The sequence below is a fragment of the Drosophila suzukii genome, chromosome 2R, assembly GCF_043229965.1.
Source record: "Drosophila suzukii chromosome 2R, CBGP_Dsuzu_IsoJpt1.0, whole genome shotgun sequence".
Lineage (NCBI taxonomy): Eukaryota > Metazoa > Arthropoda > Insecta > Diptera > Drosophilidae > Drosophila > Drosophila suzukii.
This window is the reverse complement of record NC_092081.1, coordinates 17474171-17499376: the sequence shown is the minus strand read 5'-3', so window position 1 is coordinate 17499376 and position 25206 is coordinate 17474171. Positions and strand designations below refer to the sequence as shown.

General features: G+C 40.9%; 2 protein-coding genes across 2 annotated transcripts in view; both read right to left on the bottom strand.

Annotated features, from left to right (window-relative positions):
- Nucleotides 1-327: 327 nt before the first annotated feature.
- LOC108017969 (deoxyribonuclease TATDN1) lies at nucleotides 328-2180 on the bottom strand. Its single transcript, XM_017085266.4, has 4 exons — nucleotides 2022-2180; nucleotides 1780-1959; nucleotides 585-1191; nucleotides 328-524 (listed from the first exon to the last, which is right to left on the bottom strand). The coding sequence occupies exons 1-4, from the start codon at nucleotides 2059-2061 to the stop codon at nucleotides 410-412; spliced, it is 942 nt and encodes a 313-aa protein (XP_016940755.3). The 5' UTR covers nucleotides 2062-2180; the 3' UTR covers nucleotides 328-409.
- Nucleotides 2181-2794: 614 nt separating this feature from the next.
- LOC108017709 (GTP-binding protein Di-Ras2) overlaps nucleotides 2795-25206 on the bottom strand; it is a 34628-nt gene continuing 12216 nt past the window's right edge. Inside the window, exons 2-7 of the mRNA XM_036814076.3 lie at nucleotides 21347-21857; nucleotides 17579-17746; nucleotides 16306-16415; nucleotides 11228-11418; nucleotides 5239-5368; nucleotides 2795-5151 (exon numbers count right to left, since the gene is read on the bottom strand). Of these exons, the coding sequence (XP_036669971.1) occupies nucleotides 5076-5151; nucleotides 5239-5368; nucleotides 11228-11418; nucleotides 16306-16415; nucleotides 17579-17746; nucleotides 21347-21511 (840 nt within the window). The 5' untranslated portion in view covers nucleotides 21512-21857 and the 3' untranslated portion in view covers nucleotides 2795-5075. The remainder of the gene's footprint in view (nucleotides 5152-5238; nucleotides 5369-11227; nucleotides 11419-16305; nucleotides 16416-17578; nucleotides 17747-21346; nucleotides 21858-25206) is intronic.

Below are 25206 nucleotides of genomic sequence, written 5' to 3'. Positions count from 1 at the left end.
CTTTTTAAGGCTTCACCAATGATCAATGAATATTGGCAAACTCGTAACCAAAAACGTGGCAATAACTAAGCTATGACACTCTAATAGAGTTTAGATAAGACTCCAGAGAGAATATACAAATTTGAGTCAAAACAAATACATATATTTTTTTGGGCTATCAATTCTATATACACCACATAGCAGTGCGTAATCACAGGAGTTAATTAACTTAGCCATATGCAACAATTATTTACAAGTCTAAATGTTAATCTTAACGTGGTTCTGTGTGTAAACTGCAGAGCGAACAAACCAAACCGATGTAACCTAACAAATCAAAGTTGTAATGCGTATTTTTGAATTAATTTGCATTTAGACACGAGAAACAATAATAAAATAAATGTAAACGCATTGAATGTAAATGCAAGTGGTTTTATTCATTTTGTTCCGCTTTCCTGAAAAACAAGTCTAAGGTGTTTTGGTAGTAAAGCTCGGCCAGTTTTTCCTTGGGTTCCTGTTTGATACCGGCTACAGCCTCCAAAACTTGGCTAAAACGGAATGTATTTACATTAGTCTATAATTGATAAACAGATATTTACAAGCCTAACCTAATCTGACAGGGTTCACAACGTCCGTCTATCAAAGATTCGGCTGTCCATTTCTCTTTCTTCTTGACGGTGGCAAACTTTGTGGTCACATGCTTATGCCCTGCATGCGATGGACGAATGCCACACCATGGACAGTCGGTTTCTAGCATTATCCTGTCGTTGGGTAGCTGGCGAACCACTTCAGCGTTTTCCTCCGTTTTTAAAGAGCAACCATTCACGCCTATGTAGAGTCCACCAAAGGCCAGGATGCGCTGGGCCTCCTCAAGAGTTCCCGTGAAACTGTGCACCACTCCGCCGCCGCATTCCTTGATCTTGTCCCGATTTCTTTCCAGGATGGCCATGAAATCCTCGGCAGCATTTCGCATGTGCAGAAAGAGAGGCAGTTGGAACTCGGCTGCCAGGCCCAGCTGCTTCTCGAAGTACAGGCGCTGTGTCTCGTGGCCACAGAACTGCAGGCGGTCGTAATCCAGACCACATTCCCCGATGGCCAGGACCTTGCCCCGATTTTCCTTGATCTTGGAACGAAGTTGGTCGCAGTAGCCTTCCGGATCCGGTACGAATTCCTCGCAGCGCGTAGGATGCGTGCCCACGGTGGTGTAGATGCGATCTGTGGAAAGACAACTTATGAGTTGGTATGCTAGCATTGGAAGTTTCGATGAAATTTCAAGCCTATTGTAGGGAAAACGGAATGGTTATTTCAATCAAGGTGTTTCTTTTACTTAGAATGTTATCTTTGGGGTTTCAGAAACCTAATTTTAAAGATCTTACAAAAGTGTCATAAATGAATCTCAATAAATTATTTTTAATTTAAATGAAGACAAAGTTTGGTAAGGACATCAACATATTTTAGATCCAAAATTAGATAGAATTTTGTGAAGAAACACGAAGATTAAAATATAAGATTTTAAGGTAACATAAACCATCTTTTAAGTAGAATGCACTGCAAAATGAACGCTTTAAACTATCCATTGGTTTTGATAACATTTACATATATACAAATTACCATCATGTGCTAGATTCAGAAAAGAATTCAAAACATTTTAGAAAATAATGCCCTAAACTGACAGATCTGATATAGTTACAAGTTGTCCATCATAAGAAGTAACATTAAGAGCCGGCGAAGGAAATTCAGTTGGAATGGCTTTGGGAAAATCACTGATACCATAATTTCTGATTAGATCCTTGAGATACTCACCATCTTTGGAAGCCAAATCTAGTGCCTCGTCCACATCCTTCAGACATCCTGCGGTGACGATGATCTTCTCCAGACCCTGTTGCCACGCACGTTTCAAAACAATGTCCAGGTCGGCCGGGTGCTTCTGGGATCCGCCGTAGCAGCCCTGGAACATGGGATCCGTCAGGTTGGCTCCAATATCTGTGGAACATGGCTAGTTGTAGTCAGATCAGCAGTATTTTAGTTAATTTAAGTCGACGTACCAATAAACTTCATTGCAATTCCAAATTGTCGGCGCAGCATTAGAAAAAATACCCTAAAAATGCCACCCGGTGGGTAAACAGCTGTTTCCTTAGTCTTCGTCTTCCGCCAGGGGGCGCTTGAAACCGAAATCGTGGTAGGCGCCAGGAGGCGCTGCGTTCTGTGTTTCCGTTGAAATTTGAAATTAAAATAAAATCTGCATAAGACCATAAGTCTAACAACGTGCCGGTATAAAATTCGGTTTCCAACGCACTTTCCCCCGAATAAAATGCATCTACTAAGCCAATTTAATGCAAAATCAATGGCACAGTAAATTGCATTCGGAATTGCGCAGAATGCAAACTCATTAGGCCGCGCCAGCAAAGCTGTTTATTGTTTGCAGTGGATGCTAAAGCGGCTTGCCTCCGAAACTCGGGGAACCCCCCGCCACATAGGCGTATGCAAATTTCAAATCACCACCCGTGGAATTGACACCCCCCAGTTGCTCTAAGCCGGCAATCGGCATTTACGCAATTGCAGAATTTATGGGAAAATGCAATTTATAATTTCAATGAAATTCCATTAGTTACTTTTAATGGATGCTGCGGTCGGTAGTTTACTGGGGTGCTGCATCTAGGCGGGCACTGGTTTTAATTGATTTAGTGGAAATTGCTCACTACACCATTTTCCTGGTGACCAAGGGGCTCCGTTCCGAAGCCCCGATGCAAAACAGAATGTAGAATGAAATGAAATGTAATTCATTATACAACGGAATCAAACATTTTACACCGATGCTTGGGACGCATTGTGGTTTATTTAAACTGGCTAATACAATTGTCAATAATTCAATTTGAATTGAAATTCAATTAGTTACAAGTACATGACACACATACGCACACTTAGAGAGTTAATTTGGGTTTTTCTTCGACTATTTTAGGGTTACAAGTTACGATCTTTCGATTCTGTATAGAGTAGTAGGTAAATAACGGTTTGTCGCCGTGCGATTCCATTCATTTGTTAGAACAATCGAATTACGTACACGAATATGTATTTAAAATCGGGTAAGTTGGATAAGTCAGCTGATATACTCTGATATAACGCGCATCTCGTCCTCCCGCGGCGGTCGAATGCCTCCTGACCCCTGTGTTCCCATTGGTTGATGATATAAGTTGCGGTTAGTTGATTAGAGATCGAATACGGGTTGGGCTCTTCAGATTTGTTGTCAATTAACTACACCTAGTAACAATGTATGTATAAACGCATTACTTGTAAACAAACATCCAAACTGTATACACAAACTTGTTGGTTTTAGTACAGACTAGGTAATAAATACATTAATGCATAATGCCGTATATATAGTATATGTATAACTAGGTCTGGCCTGTCAATCCTCTCTGGACGAAAGCAACAATACTATTTTTCCATTACTGAAATCTCTGTGTGCACTGCTTGCACTCATTTCTCAGTTGTACATTTATTTAGATGTACTTGGTTTAATCACAATTCACTTTGCATATGCCGTACTCCATCCATTTACAGATCTCTAAGTAATCCTGCCATACTCAGTACCGCCTAAAAGTAGTCTTTAAAATAAATCTTATTTGCTAAGCACATTTCGGTAAACAAACACAAAGGATTCTTATCACACACTGGCGAACTCACGCAAGTGTAACTTGTGCTTTCGCCAAGGAGAAAGTAACTCGCATGCAAAAGTTGCGTATTAAAAACAGATTTATCGATTATTCTCTGCCATAAATCTCTCGCCTGCGAACTTGATGTGCACTGTGGGGCATTTGATTTGGCAATTTAGCATAAGAAGGTCACCCTGTATTATCCTTGATAAGCATTTCGAGATTTCGCCCTCTTCCGCGGACTCATCAAATTTACTTTACCATTACGTTTTTCGCATAGTAAATTGTTTTGTGCTCTCTGTGTTAAAGTTTTTGTTATTTTACGTGGCCGGGGCCAAAGGAGAATGCCGCGAAATTGCTTTATTCTTACAAAACTTGCCTTGAGTCCCAATTCACCCTGTCGCTGGGATTCCATTTGGCGTCTTACCGAGCGAGTTGGGCTCAAGGCAAATATAAACACTCCTACCCATCCATCAAGATTGTGGTTAATATACTATATACGGAACGTTGTAATATTAACTATGGTGTCAGCTAAGGGTGCAGATAGAGCTTTATAAATTAGCATTCTAGAATTAACCTTAAAGCTATGCAACCTATCATAATGTTATGACAATCCATCAGTGGAAAACGTATTTAACTTAGTCCTTCCTCAAAAAAGAACCCCCTTCAACAAACAACAACAACAGCTGAGCCATTAATTTCTCATCAAAAGGAACTCTCCGAACGGTATTACGATTCTTCAAAATCTCGCCCCTGTCTCTCAGCTTCTCTCTCAATTAAATTCAAATTGCGTACCCAAAGTCTATATTAAAATTTATGAAAATTGAAATCGAAATTGTTTGTCGTACAAAAGTTAATTTTAAATTTAAATAAACCTGGTCCCTTTAAACGTTAATGACCGGACCTCAAATAGATTGATGTGCATAATTCCCTCGCAAGTCAGCTTAGTGTCAGAACAATCCCTTATCTTTTGTGCTCCGATGACACTGGATTAAAACGATATAAAATGTTTGTTAAATCTACTGGAAAGAAAAACGTATTATGTATAAAAACTAAGTAAATTATTTGATTTTTAGGGTAAGTACAGAGCTACCTACTTATCTACTTAATGTGTTTTAAAAATATTTCTAACCCTTGACCAGTGTCATCATGGCATAATTTTGAAGCTGCAGTTTTTGCTTCACATTCGATCCAAACACACAGTAAATAAATTACGGAAGTTACTACATATAGAGTTTGCAAAATTTATCGCACTGGCTTTGTTTGCCCTTGAGCAAGTGGGTTTTTGTGAGTTTTATATTATCAGAATAATCAGCCCATTGCACCGAACATAAATACTGCGCCACTTGTTTGTGCGCGCTAATTAACAGGCGCCCATTATTAATACATATTGTGGCCAAACATAATAACATAATTAAACGTCGGGCTGCCGGCCAAAATAATAGTTTACTGCACATTGCAGTCGTCGGATGCGTTGTTGATTTGCTGCTTGGTCTTGCGTGATGCGCGGCGTATGAGCGATCTGGAATGTAGATGGGAAAAAGTGGTCAGGGTGCCAAACAGGAACCGGATGTGCCCGGTTGCCAGGGTTGCCATCCACCGCACTCACCTGGAACGCGGCTTCAGCTTGGCCTCCGCACTGGTGCTGGCCACATCCACGGCGTCCACGAGGCTCGAGGCCTTCTTGTCCCCACTGCCGCCGGCTCCTCCCAGGGCCGGGCTGTTCATCCGATTTTTATCTGCAACAAATAGATGGTGACGCGTGGCTAATTAATATCCGCGAGTGCATTTAATGACCGCCGTTCGCCGGCACAAAGGGACTGCGCGATTTCGGAGCTGCGAGTGCATGGAAAATCCAATTTCCCCCACTGAGGTTCTCTGGCCTTGTCCCGTTGTCGGAGCAACTGGGACATACGGATATCCGGACATTTCAGCATCCCAGCATCCTGCAGAATCCACTGCAGCCGCCGAGCGCTGACGTAATTAACTTATGAACGTCACATACAAAGAGCCGGGGAGGGAGTTGCACATCGCAAAGTTACCGCTCGAAATGGGTTTTTTTACAGCCGGTTGCACAGTCAAAGTTCATCTCAAGATAAGAGGTCTGACGCGAATCCCACCCCAACACCCATTCTGCCTTTGGGATCCGGCTCAGTCTATCTGGCACGCATCTTCCGCCAATATGGCAAAGGGACGCCAAAAGAGTAACCACCGATGGCAAAGGGAGAAGATCTTCCCAACGCACCCGCTGGAGGTCGGTGCTCAATTAAAATCAGCTATGAAGTACTATGCTATGACGGTTTTTCAGACCGGGGTTCATAAAAAAGATACTTGATAACCAGTTCATGATGGCATACTAAAACTAACTAGTTTTATTTCGAATTTTGTACTTTTTTAAGACCTTAGAAATAAACCATTACCATAAAACTAGTAAATTTAAATAAAAGTGAATATAAAAGTAAAAATCTAGTCAACCACCTTGGAAGGTACTCCATTTTATAGTGTTAATCTCCTTCTTTTAAACCAAAAATATTAAAATAAGGAAAATAATTTAATCATTTATCTTCTATGTGTTTCTCTGGTGTAATGTTCTTATTAATTTGAAGACAGATTTGTTAACAAAATGAAGACCAACATTAAAACTCAAAGTACTAGCCGTCCATCGACTGCACAAATATTTAATCCCACATTGCCAAGGCCAAAAGCTTTAAATGAATGTAAGAACGGAAGTGCTTACGTCACTTCAAACTACATAAGTAGCTCAGAAGTCGTCTTTAAAGTCGAACCAATTAAATAAATCAGTGTCAATGGAGTCATTACCTTTCCGGTAATCCTCAATCAGGCAGCTTAGGCTGCCAAAGCGACTGTTCAACACAAAAGGTGTTCGCATCAAGATGTTTGTCCTGGCAGTAAACAAACCTTTTTGTTCAACCGGAGCGGGCAATAAAGCCCCGAACAAAGAAAGGGCTTACAATGGCAAAACAATTGATAACTTTGCCGGGGGAGGGAGGTGTGAATGTGAGGCATTAGAACCGCAAGACAAATACAAAGGAAATTGCAGGGCCAAGTCAATTTAGTTATTAAACTTTGCAGCTTAGTGGCAAAAGATGTCTGTTGTTGGCCAGGCCAAATGATCCGAGCAAACAGAATTATTGAGAGGGCCAGCAGTAGAGCACTTTGTGGCAGAGTGTTGCATTGCATACTTTTGGGTGTCGCCGGATGTCAAGTGCAAACAAAATGGCCGCCGACGCCATTGTTGTCAAAAAAAGCCGTTGGGCGGAAGTGGAAGAGAATACAATTGCTGCCGCTGACAGAAAGCGCGCGAAAATGGCTTCGCTCCCCCTTTTTTTGGGGAGCAAAGACCGACGTGGCCATGCCCTAACGCCCTGGTTCAGTAAACCCCCCCCCCATGACTGAGAATCCCTAACGAGGACCCTCGCACGCAAAAATACTGCCATCACGGCACAAAAACAAACAAGTGCCGAGGGTGGACGGATGTGCCGGTGGCCGGGGCTCGGTTTTGGGGATATAAATTGTGCATATGCGGCTGGAATTGATGTGCGCGTCGTGTAACAGAAATTTAAATTAAATTTGTTTCACTTCTCCTGCTCTCTGTATAGGGTTTCAGCACAAAGACACGACCGTGCAAAGAAGAAAAACACAAAACATTCGAGTGCCACAATGGGCGTTTATTGTGCTGCGAGCACGAACATAAAAAGGCCTTGCCACATCAATTGGTTTACATCCGATACCCCCAAAGTTAAAATGTTTACGCAAAAACCTGCTTTTAATTCAGGTGTATATATACTTTACGACAACTATTTGGCGTGTAAAATGAGTGGGTGGCTAAATTGTATCTGCAATTGCCGTCAAAAAGCAGTAGATTGTAAAATAATCCGCCAATGCAGTTAAATAAATCACCAATGAATCGTAATGGTCCAAAATAATCATTATATGTGAGTTTCATTTTTTAATCACTACCATTTTTTATGTCAAAATGACACGGTTTATACAGCTGTTTGCTAAATGTAAAAGATAAATCTGAATTTACACTTGTGCTAAAATTAGTCAAATTAGAAAAAATGTATACCTTGAAATCCTAGCAGGCTATTAAAAAAAAAATCACGAGTAAATATTTTTTTGAAATATGAATCATTGCTGAGTTTAAGTTAGCATAACTTTATTCATTATTCGTGCACTTGTACAAGAGCAATTAAAAGTTTTTTAACAAGCATATTCATTAGATTTCTAATTTCCCAGTGGGTCCCTCTCGAGTAATAAGTCCAACCAGTCAATCAAACTTTAACAATTAAACATTTCCAATGAAGAGAAAATGTAGAATCCTACGTGAGACTATCAGATATGTTTAAATTTCCATATCTTTAACCAAAGGCGATCACTCAACATCTCGGGAAGAGACGCATGAACGTGGCTCAAATATGTTAAGCATGTAATGTGTGTTAGGAAGCACCCACAATTGAGTTAGGCTCTGGTTTGTGGAGCTGAAATAAAACGGCTTGCGGCGAGAACCACCCGAAAACCATGCCAGCGAGCCAGGAAAAGCGAGGAACCGGAGGAAAAGCCGCTTTCCCGGCCGCAGCACATGTGTGTGGCCTGCAGCTTTGGCTTTGTCTCAACTTACATGGGCTACATGGCGTTTCTCGTCCATTTTTCCTGCCACCACCCATCGCCCATCGCCCATTACCCATCTAACAAACACTGGGACTTCAGAGCGCCGTAAACACGTGTGGCACAATCTGAGCCACAAAATGGCAGCGTCGTAAATGAAATTTCTGTGATTCGCTTTGCATACGTCGCGGGCTGTACTTTTTAAGGCAATTACTTGACTGCGGCCCCTTGAGCCGCAAGTGATTAAGTGCTCAGACCTATTTTCGGTGGCACATTCAGGGCGTCGTTGTCGCCGCTGTCGCCTCTTAACCTCTGAACCCCAGAACCCCAGAACACCAGAACCCCTGAACCCCTGAACCTCCGTCTGCCACTCGACCTTCGCCATTCAGACCACCATTGTCGCCGTGTCTTGTCCGCCTGTCATCGACAGTTGTGCCTTGTATGTGGGGTGTATGTTGTGAGGACGTGGCCCCTCGACCAAGTATTTGACAACATTTTTCGGCCAGCATTTAATATGTTTTGTGGGGCGACAATAACGAGCGACTCTGGGCCATTTGAATTTAAATTTGCTGGAAATCATGTGCTTTTACATATAATATTCGGAATTTTCGACTTGACGACTTCGCCGTTGGCCAACTTTTCACTTCATTTGAATGACTTTAGCGACGGCCACTAAAATTTTATGAAAGAGTCTTTCGGGGCGAACAATTGAATTATTGGCATTTTCGTGGAAAACTGGTAGCTGGTATCCTCATGATTCAACAACTTTTTCTTCGTCTAAAATTATATTAATTATTTGGAGGAGTGGCAGAGTCAGAAGCAACATTTTGGCGAAACATTAATTAACTAGACATTTATACTTTGACGAGCTCGGCGAAATTTCAAGTTCTTAAGCCCCGCTGGCGAATTCTATTTTCATATGCTGCGAACTAAGTTTTTAATGAGATAATAAAGCATTCCATTACAGGGTAATTAGGAGGTCAAGCTGTTTAATTAATACACGTGCTCGCTCGAAAACATTTTGATAGAATGGAATTCGTTTGAACATCGCAGGGAAAGGATGACCCGAAAAGCGAACTTGGCCTTGTTGTTCTTTTAGCCCAGTCTGGACGGTTTTTTTTCCCGTTTAGCCTTGCTTTGCTTTGCTTTTCTGTATTTCTTTTATTGGGCTCCGTTTTGTCGTCTGATGAATAATGAAAAAGAGTTTGTCTTTGTCAATTGGGTCGGAAGAAAGGGTCTCGGCTGACGGTTTCACTTGACTGCCGAATTTCCACGAATTAATTAGGCCGAAGACAGGAGGAGCAGAAATGCTAATTGCATTCAATTAGCCAAATTGCCAAAAGTTATTCTCGTCCTGGGCGCATTTAAAGAATTCCCATTAATTGGCCACATGCGCGTGCGGCTTCGCGCCTTTGTTTAAAGTTAATATATTTATAAATGTGCATCAATTATTGATTAAGCCCGGCCAGCTGCGGCCTAGTCAACGCTTAAGTCCGTGGCCTAATTACATCTGCGACCGGTGAGCGGCTTATTATTGCATTTATGGCCGGCATGCTCGTATTTTAATTTCGCACTAATTAAGCTGCTTACGATGGCACTTAAAGCCACGAATAAAGCTGAAATTGAACCCAGAATTTTGTTCCGATGGTTACCAGCCAGACTTTCAATCAGAGCCGGCAAATATGAAATGTTTAATTGATATTTGAAACTGCAACGACCAACCGGCGGGGGGAAAAAAAACAATCAACAAAGAGTTTGAATCTGCTCGGCAGCGAGTGGGTTTTCATTTTCATTTTCATTTCGCCTGGCCATGGCAACACATTCTGTGAGGTTTGGCATCAAGCCCTAGCTGTATGGACATGTCACGGACTGTCCTGGCCGCATGGATTTACAAGGATATTGGGGCTTAAAAGTTACGTTGAAAGAATTTGCAAAGCTAAAGAGGAAACATAACTCAAGGGATTCGGTAGGAATTTAATTTAAAACAAGTGTTTCTGAGGCCTATAAATGGTAAATGTATGCATATTTACTTTAAGACCTAACGAACAATGAAAACAACATTCATAATCCCTTTTTATTCTTGTATCCAAAGCAAAAACTTCATAGTTTGTTATCTCAGAAGGCTCTTTTTTCTTAGATCAAAAGTATAGATTCTTAGAATGTTGTTTTCAAAATGTTTCGACTTATAAATAAAATTAATAAAACTTCTGGGCTGGCGGCGCTATAATTCCCAACCAGTTACAGCGCAGTAGCATGATACACCACTTCATGCATGTACAGTAAAGTCTTTTCCCCTATTTTTGTGTATTGACCTTGAGTTTGGCCAAAAAATCTCTCTACCGAAAATGTCGATTATAAAGTCAATCATTGGACAACCAAAGAATTTGTAAACAATCCAGATGCATTGATAGAACATTTTTTCACACATATAGAAAAATGTTTCCAGGAATTCCCTGAGAACTAAAGCACGTTCAAGGTTTTTAGATTTAAATAAGGAAAATCAAACATTTTCTGAAAAGAAGAATGGGACTTCTTAAGTTGAAAAGATTTCTAGGTTAAAGAATTTTCGAAAATTCCAGGTGGTTTATAGAGAAATGTTTCAAGGAATTCCCTGAGAACTAAAGCTCGTTCAAGGTTTTTAGATTTAAGGAAGGAAAAATAAACATTTTCTGAAAAGAAAAATGGGATTTCTTAAGTTGAAAAGATTTCTAGGTTAAAGTATAGTTGAAAATTAAAGGTTCTTGATAGAAAAATGTTTCAAGGAATTCCTTGAGAACTAAAGCACGTTCAAGGTTTTCAGATTAAAAGAAGGAAAAGTAAACATTTTCTGAAAAGAAGATCAGGATTCCTTAACTTGAAAAGATTTCTAGGTTAAGCAATTTTGGAAAATTAAAGGTGTTTGATGCCCGAATGAAGTAAGTAAACTGTTTTTATTTTTCTTAAACTAAAGGGTGACTGCATTTACTTACTGCGACTGGACGATGCGCTGACGTAGGCCGACGAGCGGCGCTTGAAACCACTGGGCGCCGCCTCGCCGGCGGTCCCGCTGCCCCCGCTGCCGCTGCTGCTGGCGGGCAGGAAGCGGGACAGGGAGAGCAGGGACTTGAAGAGGTCGGTCACGTTGCTGTCCTCCTTCGCCGAGCACTCCAGCACTTTCGCCCTGCGAGGATGGTACGAGAAACTGGGTTTAAAAAGGGTTGCATACTTTTCAGGGATGGCTGCATAAGTGGCGTATACATAATGCATACATACATCAGCAAATTTCGGTGGCCCAAAACAAAGCGATACCGACACAAAAAGCCCCAAACCGAACAGCCAAAAAAGGAAAGTCTAAACAAAACCTGGCCAACAATACGGTTTGTGTTCAATGCATAACAGAGTTTTTGTGCGAAAGTGGGCCATCGACAATCATCCAGGGTCGGCCGAAACAAATGTTGCTAATGGCCAAATTAAGCGTGTCATGTACGGCTCAGTACGGTGGGTTCACTGCAGGTTGCGGCCACGAAGCCGATTCGCGGTAGCCCCATACAACTGCGGTCATGGCTGAGACGAGGATGAGGATGAGCAGGATGAGGATGACGATGTCTATGACGAGGACGAGGACAGGTGATGTTCCACACACTGGCCATGTCAGAACTACATACCTAGAACTGTCTGTCAGAGGGATTTTAAGCTTTAATCTGGCCATCATCGGACAGCTTAGCTCAAAACAAATAATTTCAGCATGGCTTTCCATCAGAAAGTCATCGGTTCTTTGGTTGCTGCGTGGGTTTTCAAAGAATTTTAATCTTATTTTTAAGCCGAATTCTCCAGATTACTTGCTTTTCTTTGGGCTTCCAGGAAAAGTTTACCGAAAAATACATTTATGTCGTCAGTCCTTGGTAAACGTATTATATCGAATCTGTATGAAGACCGTAAATCAGCTTTGCTTAAATTAAACCCACTATGGTTATTGTGGCTTAAATATAAGGAACGTAGAATGAACTTTACTTAGTTAGATTCTTAGAATTTTAATATTTCAATTGAGGTAAAATGTATTTTATTTAGTTTGGTTCCTAGAATTTAAATATTTCAATTGAGGTAGTAATATTTATTTCCAGCTAAATATAATCTTAACCCCTAAATACTAGAATTTAATTTTTAATTATCGAAAAGTTTATCAAAAAATACATCTATGTCGTCCTCTGGTAAACGTATTCCAACGAATCTGTATGAAAACCATAAATGTGCTTTGGTTAAACTAAGCCTACTATGGCTATTGTGGCCTAAATAAAAGAAACTTTACTTAGTTTGATTCCTAGAATTTTAATATTTCATTTGATGTAGTAATCTTTATTTCCAGCTAAATATAATCGTAACCCTTTATTATTAGAATTAAATTTTAATCAGAAATTCCCTTTGACTGAATTGCTATTTAAGGAATGAATAATAATTATCTCTCGACATTAAAAATGTTTTTTGGTAAAATTTAATTTAATCATTTGGCAGTCCCTTTAATGAAATTTAAACCGTTGACTGAGAGACGGAGCACTTTTTAATATTCCACAAAGCTTCGTTTAATTAAAATGGTAACGGCTGACTTGGCAAAATAAATAAATAGATGGCTGAATTGTTAATGCCGTAAGCTGCAATAACAGTAAATCAAAGTAAAATTGATATCGCATGTGAGTTCATTTTTCGCATTAACGCAGGCAAAATGCCAGGGAAAAATGCGCATGACTTTGCAATTAAATGTTGAATAAATACATTGTTCCACCTTTGGTAAAGTAAAAGCACTTACATGTGTAGCAGGGAGCAGGCCTCCCATGTATCCAACGGATACGTGGGGTATTCACATGGAGCACATTATGTAAGGGGTGTACTCATTCAGGCAGATAAATGCACTTGAGTGGCATGCTCTTAAAGCGTTTAACCGCAGACAGACAGCCTGGCAGACCGACAGACAAACAGGCAGAGCAACAAATTGCATTGCAACTCGATGCCGGAAAACGCTCCACAAACTTTCCATGTGGCAGAAAGTCTAGTGTGAAGGTGCGAGATTGTGGCGAAGGGTTCAAGGTGTTTTTCCCCCTCGCTCTCGAGGGGCGAAACCGCACCATCAATCTGCGTGAATGTTTAATCCAACAGAGATTTGTTCGTAAAGCTCACGCCAACTGTCCTGCGTCCTGCATCCTGCCTCCCATGTCCTTCAGCCACCATCCACGCGGTTCCCCATCCACCATCCACGCGATTCACCAGCCACCATCCACCATCCTTCGTCCTGCGGCCTCTGTCATCTCCATTTTGCGGTTGAGTGCGCCTCCTGTGTGGCATTCTTCGGTCGCTTTTAAATAAGTTTACGCACGCTTGCTTAAACAGCAACACGAGCGTGCCACGCCCCACATGTGCCCCCGCCCCGAACGCCAGGATATGGAATTATGGACTCAGGATTCAGAACACAGGACACCTCTCCCCAGTGGCGGCCACGAATGTGATTGTAAGTGATTTTTACGAGTCCTGTTCCGCAGTCTATTAAGGAAGCAATTACGGCGCGAAAACAGCCTGAAAAGAAGTGCTGGCCAGCGAGTCCTTTTTCCAACAGCGAATCGAAGGGATGCGACCTCGCTTTCAGGGCTAGCTGACACGCAAAAAATGCATTAAAATTATTAATGTGGCAAACAAAGGACTGAATCAGCCCACTTACACTCATTAACCACTCGTCGATTCGGACTGTAATCTACTTTTACTGACACAGTTGAATATAACCTTTGCGTTTTTCCTAATTCGGTAGAAATAGGTGCTAGCTTATAGATGAGGGAGAATGCCTTAGATATTAGGTAGTGTTATATAAAATATAAGTTATAAAATTCCTTTCATTATATATACAATTTGTCCGTTTCTTACTCATTAACCAGTCGTCGATTCGAACTGTAATCTACATTACCTGACACAGCTGAATTTTGGCATTCATTTTTTGAGTTTTTCCAAACTTGGAAGAAATACTTGCCAGCTTTAAAATGAAGAAGAATGCCTAAAATATTTTGTCTTTTTATAAAAAAGGTATCAAACTCCTTTCATCATATATACCTTTGTCATTTTGCTACTCACAAACACTTTTTTACACTTTCGTATAACCTTTGGGTTTTTTTCCAAAAAAAAAGAGGATAGATATAAAATTCCTTTTATCATAGATACAATTTGTCAGTTTCTTGCCGAAAAAAAAAGAAAACAAAACATTTCTACCATTTTGTGCGAGTCAGATTAAATATGAATACAAATATTTATACAATTCACCCATCACCTTCATGCATATTTTATAACCTCTTTTGCAAATATGCACATCCACAACTTTCTTTGCCTTACTTCTCTCATTCAATGTCATTTTGCAGGTGGAATCAGACAGACTCTTGAGTATTTACCCATTGTGCTGAAGCAGAAAACATAAATCAGCCTCTGCCACTACTAATCAAACATCTCGGGGTCCCCAATTCCCCGGAGCACCGTTCGAACAGTTCGAGAGCAGCCAGGTTGAAGGACCTCATGCATATGTGCATATATTGTAGAATGCCCGACTGTTTGGTATTCAAAGTATCGCTCGCCGTGATACTGTAACATATCACTCATACGAACAGTTGGTCGCCGTCGAGAATCGCATATTGATGTCCTGCATGACAGCAGCACCGTTTGCGGCACAAGATGGCCAATTAGGAGCTATTATGGGGAAGTGTCCCTCCTGAAAACTACGAAGCGCAGTGCTTCTCCTGATGCGATTTGCCACTTTCGGCACTGGGAAAAATATCTACAATTATTTAGAAAAACGAACTTGAGATGTGACAAACTTTTAATGAAGAGAAACATAATTCAATTACTTTTTGCATCCTTGTCCTCTTACAGAAAAACAAAAAATAATGTAACAAAAATAAAATAAATAATTAAAATACATTTTTATATTTTATAAATATTGTTTCCTTCCCCCATTTAAAAAAAATATTTATATCGCTTCAACAATATTCTCTTATCAAGGTGAAAACTTTGACTAAAATAATTAAGGAAGTTATCTATCAAGTTTCCATTTAAAAATGAAATTATTTTCATAATATATCTGTGTAAAATATTTTAAATTATTTTACAAAAAGCCTGGGGTTGAGATGAACTTTTAAGAATGAAAAAATATTTCAATCAAATTTTGTAACCTTTTTAATGAGTATTTTATATTTTCTGAAAATTTCTTTCCTTTCTCTTTTTAAGGAAAAATATTTTATAAGCTTTACAAATATTTTCCTATCAATATGAATACTTTGTGTAAAACGATAAAGGAAGTGATTTATCTATTGTAGTTAACATTTATAAATTAAACGATTGTCAGATTGTTAGATTGTATCCTTGCACTTTAGCAGAAAAATATTTTAAAATAAGTATTTTATGTCTTAAAAATTTTCTTTCCTTACCCTTTATTGGAAAATCTCTTAATTAGCTTCAAAATATTTCCCCAACATTGTGAGTACTTTGACTAAAGCGATAAAGGAAGTTATTTATGAAGTTTAGATTTATAAATGTAGCGATTGTCAGATTGTGATAAAACTAAAAATACCCTCTTTGCGTTGTGTTAAAATAACCCTCATTATTTCTGTTTTTCAGTGTGTAGTTCTGGCTCCGACACATTTCCCGGCTAACAAATAGCGTTTAATGAGCGCCAGAACCCCTTCCGCGGACAATGCAACTGATTTCGGAGGACCAACTCGCTTCCATGGCCCGCCGTCACGCTTTCTGTCGCTTAATTTCATTTCTAGCAATTTAATTGCGCCGCCTGCTTTTTGCCTTTTGCAGCTCCCCGTTTGCCATTTGCCATTGCAGCTTTTCTCGGGTGGCCAACGAATTTATGGCTCTTTTTTAATACCACTTTGTTGCGTTACTTATGAAAATTGCAGCTGTTTGGCGGTTTTGCGGCTTTGTGTCCCGGGCTTTGTTGCACAACTTTTGGCAGTTGTCCCCTAATTGCTGTCGCATGCAGCAGCTGTTGCGCATTTTTATGCCAGCCGTATTTTGTGAAATTAATGTGGGGACTTACCGTAGCCGCGGCAGCTCGCAGAAGACCCAATCGGTCACCTCCTCCAGCTTGACCTCCCGGTGGGTGGTGGCCAGGTCGGCCTTGTTCCCGGCGATCACAATGGGGATGTCCTGTGGGGCGAGAGGTAGTAGAATTAGTGGTTCGGGTCACTCGGAGCGGAACAAGCATCCTCCTCCTTCCCCCGAAATCGGGGTGCGGACAAGGCGAATTGCGCTATAATTGATACTCGCCTTCACAATGGCGGCGGAAACCGGAAACCGTGAAAGCGCCACGCGAAACAATGGCCCTAACTATCCCATAGTGGGTTGAACCAAGCTGAAAGTGACTTTCCTAACAGGCTTTCGTAATTGGAAACATGACTTTCGAATTTTATTTTGGAACTAGTCAAAGTCAAGGAATATTATCATAACAGCAAATAAAACTTACTATACTGCACTATACTCTTTTATACAAGATTTTGAGCTAAACAGCGCAATTGTGCTCGTAATATATCCTTATACAAAAATGGTTATCTCTAACATTGTACATTTATTTATTTTATTTATTTATTTATTTAAAAAAAGAGATCGGCTAGAAAAAAATATTATAGAAAATGGAAATTTTTTGTATTCCTTAAATTCTTTAAAGAGCACTGTACAAGCGGGTGAGAGAAAGACCTTAAAAAATTCCCTACAAAGAAATTACCTATACCATACCATAACCTTTAATTTCAATAATGTTATCTACATATTTCATGCAAAGATATTTTGCCCTATGCTTTTGGTGATAGGAATATTCAACGAATTGTTTCTATTGGACTATAACAATGTACCTATACTATATTATGTTTGCGGATATATCTAGATTATATAATTGATCCAACATTCTTTAAATATATTACCCTTTTGCTTAATCAAAATGAAATATCAGGAATAGTTTCTTCCTTGCTCACATTTTATTATACTACTTTCAAAATGAGGGTAAGGAGTCCTAACTAAGGACCCTTTGCCTTTGAAGCTTGTAAGGGCCGACCCACTGTGCAACATTAGAACAAGAGGCCGGCAAAAAGCCTAAACCTCTGCCGCTTGGCTTGACTTCTCCGGCTCAAAGGGGAACATTTATAATTGCTTTTCGGATTGTGGCGGAGTGCAGGCTCTGTTCTCGACCCTTTCGCCGTTCGGCCCTCGCCTCGCTGATTGCATGCAAAATGCAGGAGTGCAGTTGCACCTGAGACCAGTAACCTGTAACCTGTAACCTGTAACCCCTAACCCGTATCCAGTAACCCTCAACTCACCTGGAAATCGCCGCGCTGCTCGCGGATCTCCTCGAAGCACTGCTTCACACACTGGAAACTGGGCGCCGATGTGGCCGCGTAGACGAGCATGAACGCGTGCGCCGTGGCGATGGACAGGCGCCGCATGGCCGGGAATTGCATGTCACCCGACGTGTCCAGGATGTCCACCTGCAAGGGATGAGGGCACCGGATGGGGATAATGCTCTTAAATTACGTATAATTAAATTTAAACAGCCATAGCAATGCAATAAGCTCCCGGCTATTTGGAATCCCCTGTCCTGCCTGACAGTTCGCTGCTCATGGAAGCATCTGCCAAGCGGTCGCGGTTTTTAATTGACATTTAATTTTTAAAAATCGTATTATGATATACTTCCTGATAGGGGACATAAATTCAATTTAATTCATTTTAAAAGAAATCAATTTGATTATTACAATTACCAATAATTATTGTTGGTGTGTATTACAAAATAAATCGATTTTAATACTACGTGTGTTCATAATCATATGTACTTAATAACAATTAGGTAAAAGTACCCCTGAATAAAGGAAAAATATAAATGTGTTACAAAAAGTAAGGTAAATTTGTTTTGTAAAATGAAAAGTCTTAATTTATTCTTCTAAATTAATATTATCTCCCGGAAAAATACACTTATTACAACTTTTTTTCCAGTCCTCGCAACATGCCAAATAGTCCCTTTCTGGTAAATTCACCTTACTTTTTGCCGACAGTAGTACACAAAAAAAGTTACTTTTGTCAAATGCAAGAACGAATTTTATAAGAAATTTGTTTATAGTACTTTGTTTTTTTTCTGAGATATGTTGATATGTCTTACTGTTTTTTGGTTTCTCGGAAGTTTCGAGTCGGAACTTGTTTTTAAAGGGAATTTTTTTTCGAGGAAAGAGTTTATTGATTTTCTTAAAAAAATTGGTTACAGCTTAGTCTTTTTTTAAATCGTTTCTTTTGCCATCGACTTAGATTCCACAAAGCGATTTTGTTTTTTCTGTAAATGTTCAATTTTCTATAATTTATTTGGCGTGGCCCCTCGTTACAAAAGACTTTAAGCGGAGTGATTTTTAAACGATTTGGTATCTGGTTGTCAGGCTGCCTGGCTATCTGGCTATCTGGGTTTCTGGGTATCTGGGCTTCTGGGTATCTGGCTACGTGGGCGGTGGCTCCTGGGTCGTGACTCCTGGCTGGCTGAGCGACCCTCTGCCCACTTGATGCCAACTAATCCCCGTGTCAGCATCTGTTATGTTGTATACACCGCTTCGTGGCGTACGCGATACGCATTGAACGAGATCCGGATTGTCAATAGGATGTTAAAGTCGGGACGTCGAAGAGGAGAAAAGAGCCGGAGGCAGACCGTTTAGCCCTGTCAGTATCATCCCAGCTCCTCTTGGCCCTCCATCGACAGCCCCGGCCATTGTGACGCAAATTTGTAGCGCATTGTTTGGCCGAAATGAGTAAACTTTATTAAAAACACTCTACAGAACGACACAATTTATATTTTTGACACCATTTCTCGTCGCTCAGCCATTGTTCGCTTTTCCCGGCTTTGTTCGAACATCTATGTTTAAGGCATTCGATTCATCCTGCTGTGTGGCATACAGAAAATTGCTTTTAAAGGGCAGGAATCGTTTAGTGCAATGTAATGCTCCCATTTGATGGCCTGGCCACATGCTGCTCCGACAATCAGTCACAGCGGGCTGCAGGGCTTCCTTGTTTGGAAAAGCTGGTGAACCATTGGTTAAGGTGATTGCGATGCACCTGGCCGAAGCCGGGAATAAATCACTTTAAGCCTGGGCCACAGCTACCAAGGGGAATTCAATCTGGGTATAGTTAAGTAATGGATGCGCTCCCTGTCGGTGGCTAAAATGAAATTAATTAAATCGAACTGTGTCCTCGCCACCAAGAGTGTCAGTGTCGCCAAATAACAACCTCTCGGAATCAATTTGGCCAGCCAGAACGATGATAATGATGCCGGCAAACCAAGCTCAGCGCCTTTCAGCCCATCTATTAATCAACTTTCCGCCCAACTTTTGTTCCCCGAACATGTAAGACAAGTTTGAACAGCATATAATCAGTTCCAGCGCCGATGAGCGCAGAGCAGTGAATGATGTTCCATCAGAAGTTTCCTCTTTCAGGACATGGTCGTAAGGATGCCTAGGAAGGCAGCTGTGATGCCTGATTTTATGGAGCTTCGGATTCCAGCCAGACCTTGCTGGGTTGGTTTTTGCACAGACGATTAAGGCCCGATTAAAATAATACACAACGGTTATCAGTTTCCGCTGTATTTCCCCTGGCAAGGCAAGTTATTATCCATTTATTGCCCCTCTTAAGTAGCATATTAGAGCACCCAAATCCGGAATTCTTTTAGCGGCAGCACTGGTGGCTCGTCGGTGGTGGGAAGGGGACCACATTTTCCATGTGGCTTCCGCTGTTTTGAGCGTGTGCAAATTTGATTAATGAGCCTCCGCCCACACTTTCTCCTTGAGTCTGTCAGTCAGTTTGTCAGCCAGTGGGTGGGCATTAAAATCCCTTTCCAAAACTATTCACCCAAGATTGCCGTAAGTACATTTAAATCAGCAAGGTTTCATTCACTCAATTTGTGTTTTCATCCTGAGTACATTTATGTAATCATCTGGAGTTGTGCCCCCGGCTAAAACCACCGACCCCACAAACCAGAAACCACTTCTGCCTGATTCACTTCGCTCCAAATAGGCTTTTGGGGAGCTTCTCAATTGCCAGGAGACCGAAAACACACGTGTCTTGGCTAATACTTTGCATATGGAGAGTAATGTCTTTGCCGGCGGCAAATTCTCCAGACATCCAATTAGAAGATTTCTACCTAATTAATGGGCTTTGCATTCCCATCGAGTTGATGACCACAACAGTGATTGGGTTAATGAAGCCGTCCTAACTGCTGGCAATTAAAATTATTCAGGAGGGCTCAAATGTCGAGTAGCCATATTAATTTCATTCATCTCTCAGAAAGGTTGATTCTGGCAGGAGAGTGGTGCTTACATTTATTTGTTTTACTTAAAGGGTATAAGCTAGAAGCTTAAAACTAATACTATGAATTTAAAAATGGCTCTTTTCAAAGTGTTTGAAAATTTACAGGTATTTACAAAGCTAATTAGGCTCAATTTTATGTCCTAAAATTATATTTCATATTTTAAAATTGGATAAAAATCGTTTTTGCTTGGTATTTTTAAAATCCATTTTCTGTTGGGAACTTAGAATGTATCCGATCTAATTTTTTAATTCATAATATGAATTTTATATATCTAAGGGATAGCACAAAACAATTAATTTGATGCTAAGGTACACAAAATAATATAAATAAAAAGATAAAAAAATGTAAAAAAATAAATTTTGGCTGTCTGTAAAAACAACTACATGTTTTTTCCCCGAGCTACAATCTAGTTTTATTGAAGATCTCTCAAGAACCAAAACTTGTACAAAATCAATGTTACCGCACATTATAAAACTAAGAATGGGTAGCAAGCTAAACTTTTGTTTAGCCTATTTTTCCGCATTACATACCCACAAATATCCACAGCGACCTACTGAAAATTCCCATTTGTTGCTGCGTTTTGCGAGTGCATTGCTGACATTTTAGCACTTGTAAACAAATTACAGCGAAATTCCCCTCGAAATGTCAGCAAACAAGGACAAAAAAAGGCGCACGCTGGGCTTCGCTGCGTGGGTTCCTAGACTTATTGCATTGTAACCGGATTTGGGATTTAGGGGACTCCAGGACTCACCTTTAGTGTGACGCCCCCCAGGTCGTACTCGCGATTGTAGAGATCCTCGACGGTGGCGCGGTATTTGTCCGTGTAGGTTTTGAACAGGAAGCGCTTCACAATGGAGCTCTTGCCCACGCCGGCGCCGCCCAGAAGGACGAGGCGAATGCGCTCCAGGTCCGCCATGCCGCTGGCCGCTTTGTCGACGTCTCCTGTTTAGAAATCGCTGGTCGTCAAGTGGAGTGCCCTCCTCGTCCACGTCCTCCTCCGATTGTTCAGCTCCAGCTGTAGTGTGTGTCGTGGATTTATTTGTTGCCCTGGCCTCAGCGCTGCATTATGCTGGATTTGTGTGCTTAAGCCAGAGTTGGGGCATTATAAGTCCCAACACTTCCTCGATTTCCGCTGCGAGCTTTGTGTTTTAGCAACACCTTATCCCCCATCAGCCATCACCATTACAGAGAAGGACGTTGGCAACAGGCAACCAAACTTCCGGCCCGGCAACTTCCGCTTCCGGTCGCGAAGTAGTGCGAAGCTGTGGATGCAAACAAACGGAGTTAACTTCAACTTGATTTAATATTTTTAAATCCGCTCTTTAATTGGGTTGCAGCTGTGCAGTTGGCTGTTTAAAGCGAACTTTGGCCTTATCTGGTACAACATGTTTCAGCAAACTAAAAACTTTTATCATTTAAAGAATATCCATCCAACATGTGTTGTTTAATGAAGTGCACTGATAAAAAATGTTAAATACTTGCATATCATATTTAACTTAAATATTTTTCGCTCTTCTCTACCTTTCCCTTCTTATTGAATTTAAATGTGCTTTATGAAATTGAATAGTTATAGCTTAAGGATTTATTTTAATATGAAATGCTTTTTTAATTGACATAGTAGGTTAAGAAAATGTTTGATGTAAATATTAGTATCATACAAACATTGTATCTAATATTTTCAACATTTATTCAAACATTTTTATATTAAATACCAGAATTTTCATGTTTTCTTTTTAATATTATGTTTTTTGTATTACTTTTTAAAATATATTCAAATTTTGTATACAAGCATTCTTCGTTCAAAGTAAATCTCTTCACATATACCATCATTTTGATGAACAATTTTAAACGACTAAGACAAACGCATTGAAATCAGCCATCGAAACTAGAACTTTCATAATTTTTCCCCAAGGTAGCCAAACCGAAGCCATTCAGTATTTCAAAATTGAGTTTCCAGTTCCGTTGGCAACTTTGAATCCCATTCATTTTTGTTTGCTGCCTCTGATTGGCTTGCGCAGAGGATGCGCCGCCCGGGCTCAAAGTATCTGAAAGTGCAGTGGCATGCAGCAGTGGCATGCAACAGTGGCAGTGTGCTGCATGTAATCATAATCTGCTCACGTGCTCGCCCCACAAATCAGATAAACGTATGAGCGCGCTCGGCATCCGGAGGCCAGGCCAAATAACCCGGCATCGATACAAACTAAGTCCATGCAATTGAAGGATCCAACCCCCCCCCCACCCTGGATGCAATCCAAATAAGAACCCCATACGTATGCCCCATAAAGTAACAGACAAACACAGGGAGCGATGGAGTGGTAAAGTGGTAGAATACACAGGCAAAAAACCTGCATGCAGCAAGTGATGTAGGGTGGATGCTAAGTGCAGCCAATTCAATTTGCCAGCATTTTTGCAGTTCTTAAAGCTGGCAGAGTGGAGAGCCATTTGCACCTGTGCCCTCACATCATCCCTGCGGAAAGGTGAACTTTTCATTCTCACTCGGCACTTGGCTGCATGGACTGATGGACAGACAGGTGGTTTATGGCCCAATCACCTGGCGGAGTAATGGCCTGGCTCGATTTCACTCTCAGTGCTCATGTGTAGATGGCCTCTCAGTAAATGGAAGTATATCAGCATGGATTTATGACGTTTTTATGTCAGAAGAAGCACCCCTCCAAAACACTCAAAGCGAGGTTCATTACTTTAACCTTGAATGCAAACTTAGAGGAAATCTAATATACATATGTGAGGTACGCCTCAGGCCTGGCATGGTATATTTAATTCCTTGGCTTACCTGGGTCGAATTTTGAAATGCAAAAACCACCTGAACTCTTGTCGGCAGGCAGCCATGCAAATTCACAACTATTTACATTGTGCTAGGGATAATTTTTAATGAAAAACCCAGCAGCATGGAAGATTTTGTTGTTTTCAACAGCAGCAAAAGCAGCACAAGCAGCAGATGCAGCTGCAGCAGCCAAACGCATATGAATTTGCATCTAGTTTGGGCAAAAAACAAAGAGTACGTATACGCCATGTGGAACACACTGTTTGCACTGGATAACGCGATGTGAAGCAGCTAATGGCTGTGCTCCAAATAAGCCGAAAGCGTGCGGATAATGACATAATTGGATGGGGAATTTCCCCCGCAGGTAGAGTAAATTAGAAAATTTAAATATCAATGTTTTAGAACCCGGTGCTATTGCCCATTCGCCCCCCTGAGAACTCTATTTACAACATGTCCCATGATTTTGGGGATCTCTAAGCCCCCAATGCCAAACTTTCGCACACGCAGGCCGCCTTGAAAATGTTTTTCTATACAGAAATTTAATTAAATCTACTAGGCCCACGCCGAAGACAACTGCCAACAGCTGGGGAAAACATAAAAGAATTGCAAAGCCAGGCCAAAAGTTTCCGCTTTACATTTTAAAGCAAGAACGAAGGAGCCAAACTTGAATTAATTCCTCTGTTTTCCACAAATAAAAGCGTTCCTGTTGTTGACATTTTTTGTTTTTATCTTCCCGGTTGCGGACCACGGACCACCGAAACATGTCATCAACAACTCAAAGGGCAGAGGACCTTAAAAACTTTTTGGGAACGTGTTTGCCTCGGCAACTCAGAATGATAACTACAAGGTTGCCAGCACAGTCAACGCCGCAAAAAAAGGGGAGACAAAATAAGAAATTGGTGTTCCCTCTTCAGTTTTTTGCTCCCCTGGAAATCAATTTATGTTTTTTCACCCCCCGATTATTGCGAATTTGTTCAGCTGGCTTTTGTGGTGAAGGTAAAATGGATTCATGGCTCGGAAAAAAAACATGGATTGGGAGGCATATGTGATGTAAAGCATCTTATTGATTAGTTTCTTAAAGGATGAGATCGGGCCTAGAGCCGAAGCCTATTTCTGCATGCATTCCTGGGGCCGGAGGCGCTTAAAATGTCATCAAAAGCACATTTGCCTGTTGCCGGTGCACTGGGACACTTCTGCACTCAAGGACGATCTGGGTTAGCATGTGACTGGGAACAACAACCGAGCACTGTGGCTTAAGGACTCAACTGGCCCCCAGGGATTTGGATGGCCAGTGGGTCGAAGGACGGGCCAGTAGATGTGCCTGGCCAGCCACAGAATTCTAAACTTTCCTATCTATGGAAACAGACGCACAATTTGTGCGAGGGCTGCCTTTATAAATATTTATTAGCCGCATTCCGATGAGTCCGCAGTTGATTAAAATGCCTCAGTTACCGCAGGGAGATCAAAAGTTCTTCCTACATAACGCTAAAAAGCCCGCGAAATGTTGCAAACTCTCGTGCGGCCTTGTGAGTTGGGGTTTTTTAGTGGTGGACTACTTCCGCTTGATCGCACCAGACATCCAAGTTAACCGCTTTTGTTACGGATGATGGACACATGTGTTAACCCACAGCCATCAGCTGTCACTCAGTGAGAAGTGCGTGGCACACTGCTCAAAAGGGCATTCCAAAGTTTGAAATCCAAGCCCAACATCCCAATGTTCGAACCCAATTCGTTCCATAAAAAGGTTATCTTTCTAAGCATATTTAAGGTTAAGGTGCTTTTTTTAATATTTTAGAATATTTTCCTAAAATTCCAAGTCAATGCATACG

Bases quoted from the DNA above. Each gene is read 5' to 3' on its own strand.
- LOC108017969 (XM_017085266.4), bottom strand. From the start codon at position 2,061: ATGCTGCGCCGACAATTTGGAATTGCAATGAAGTTTATTG. The intron at 1,960-2,021 runs GTACGTCGACTT...CATGTTCCACAG, and splicing joins AATTGCAATGAAGTTTATTG to ATATTGGAGCCAACCTGACG. The intron at 525-584 runs GTTAGGCTTGTA...ATTCCGTTTTAG, and splicing joins TGTGAACCCTGTCAGATTAG to CCAAGTTTTGGAGGCTGTAG.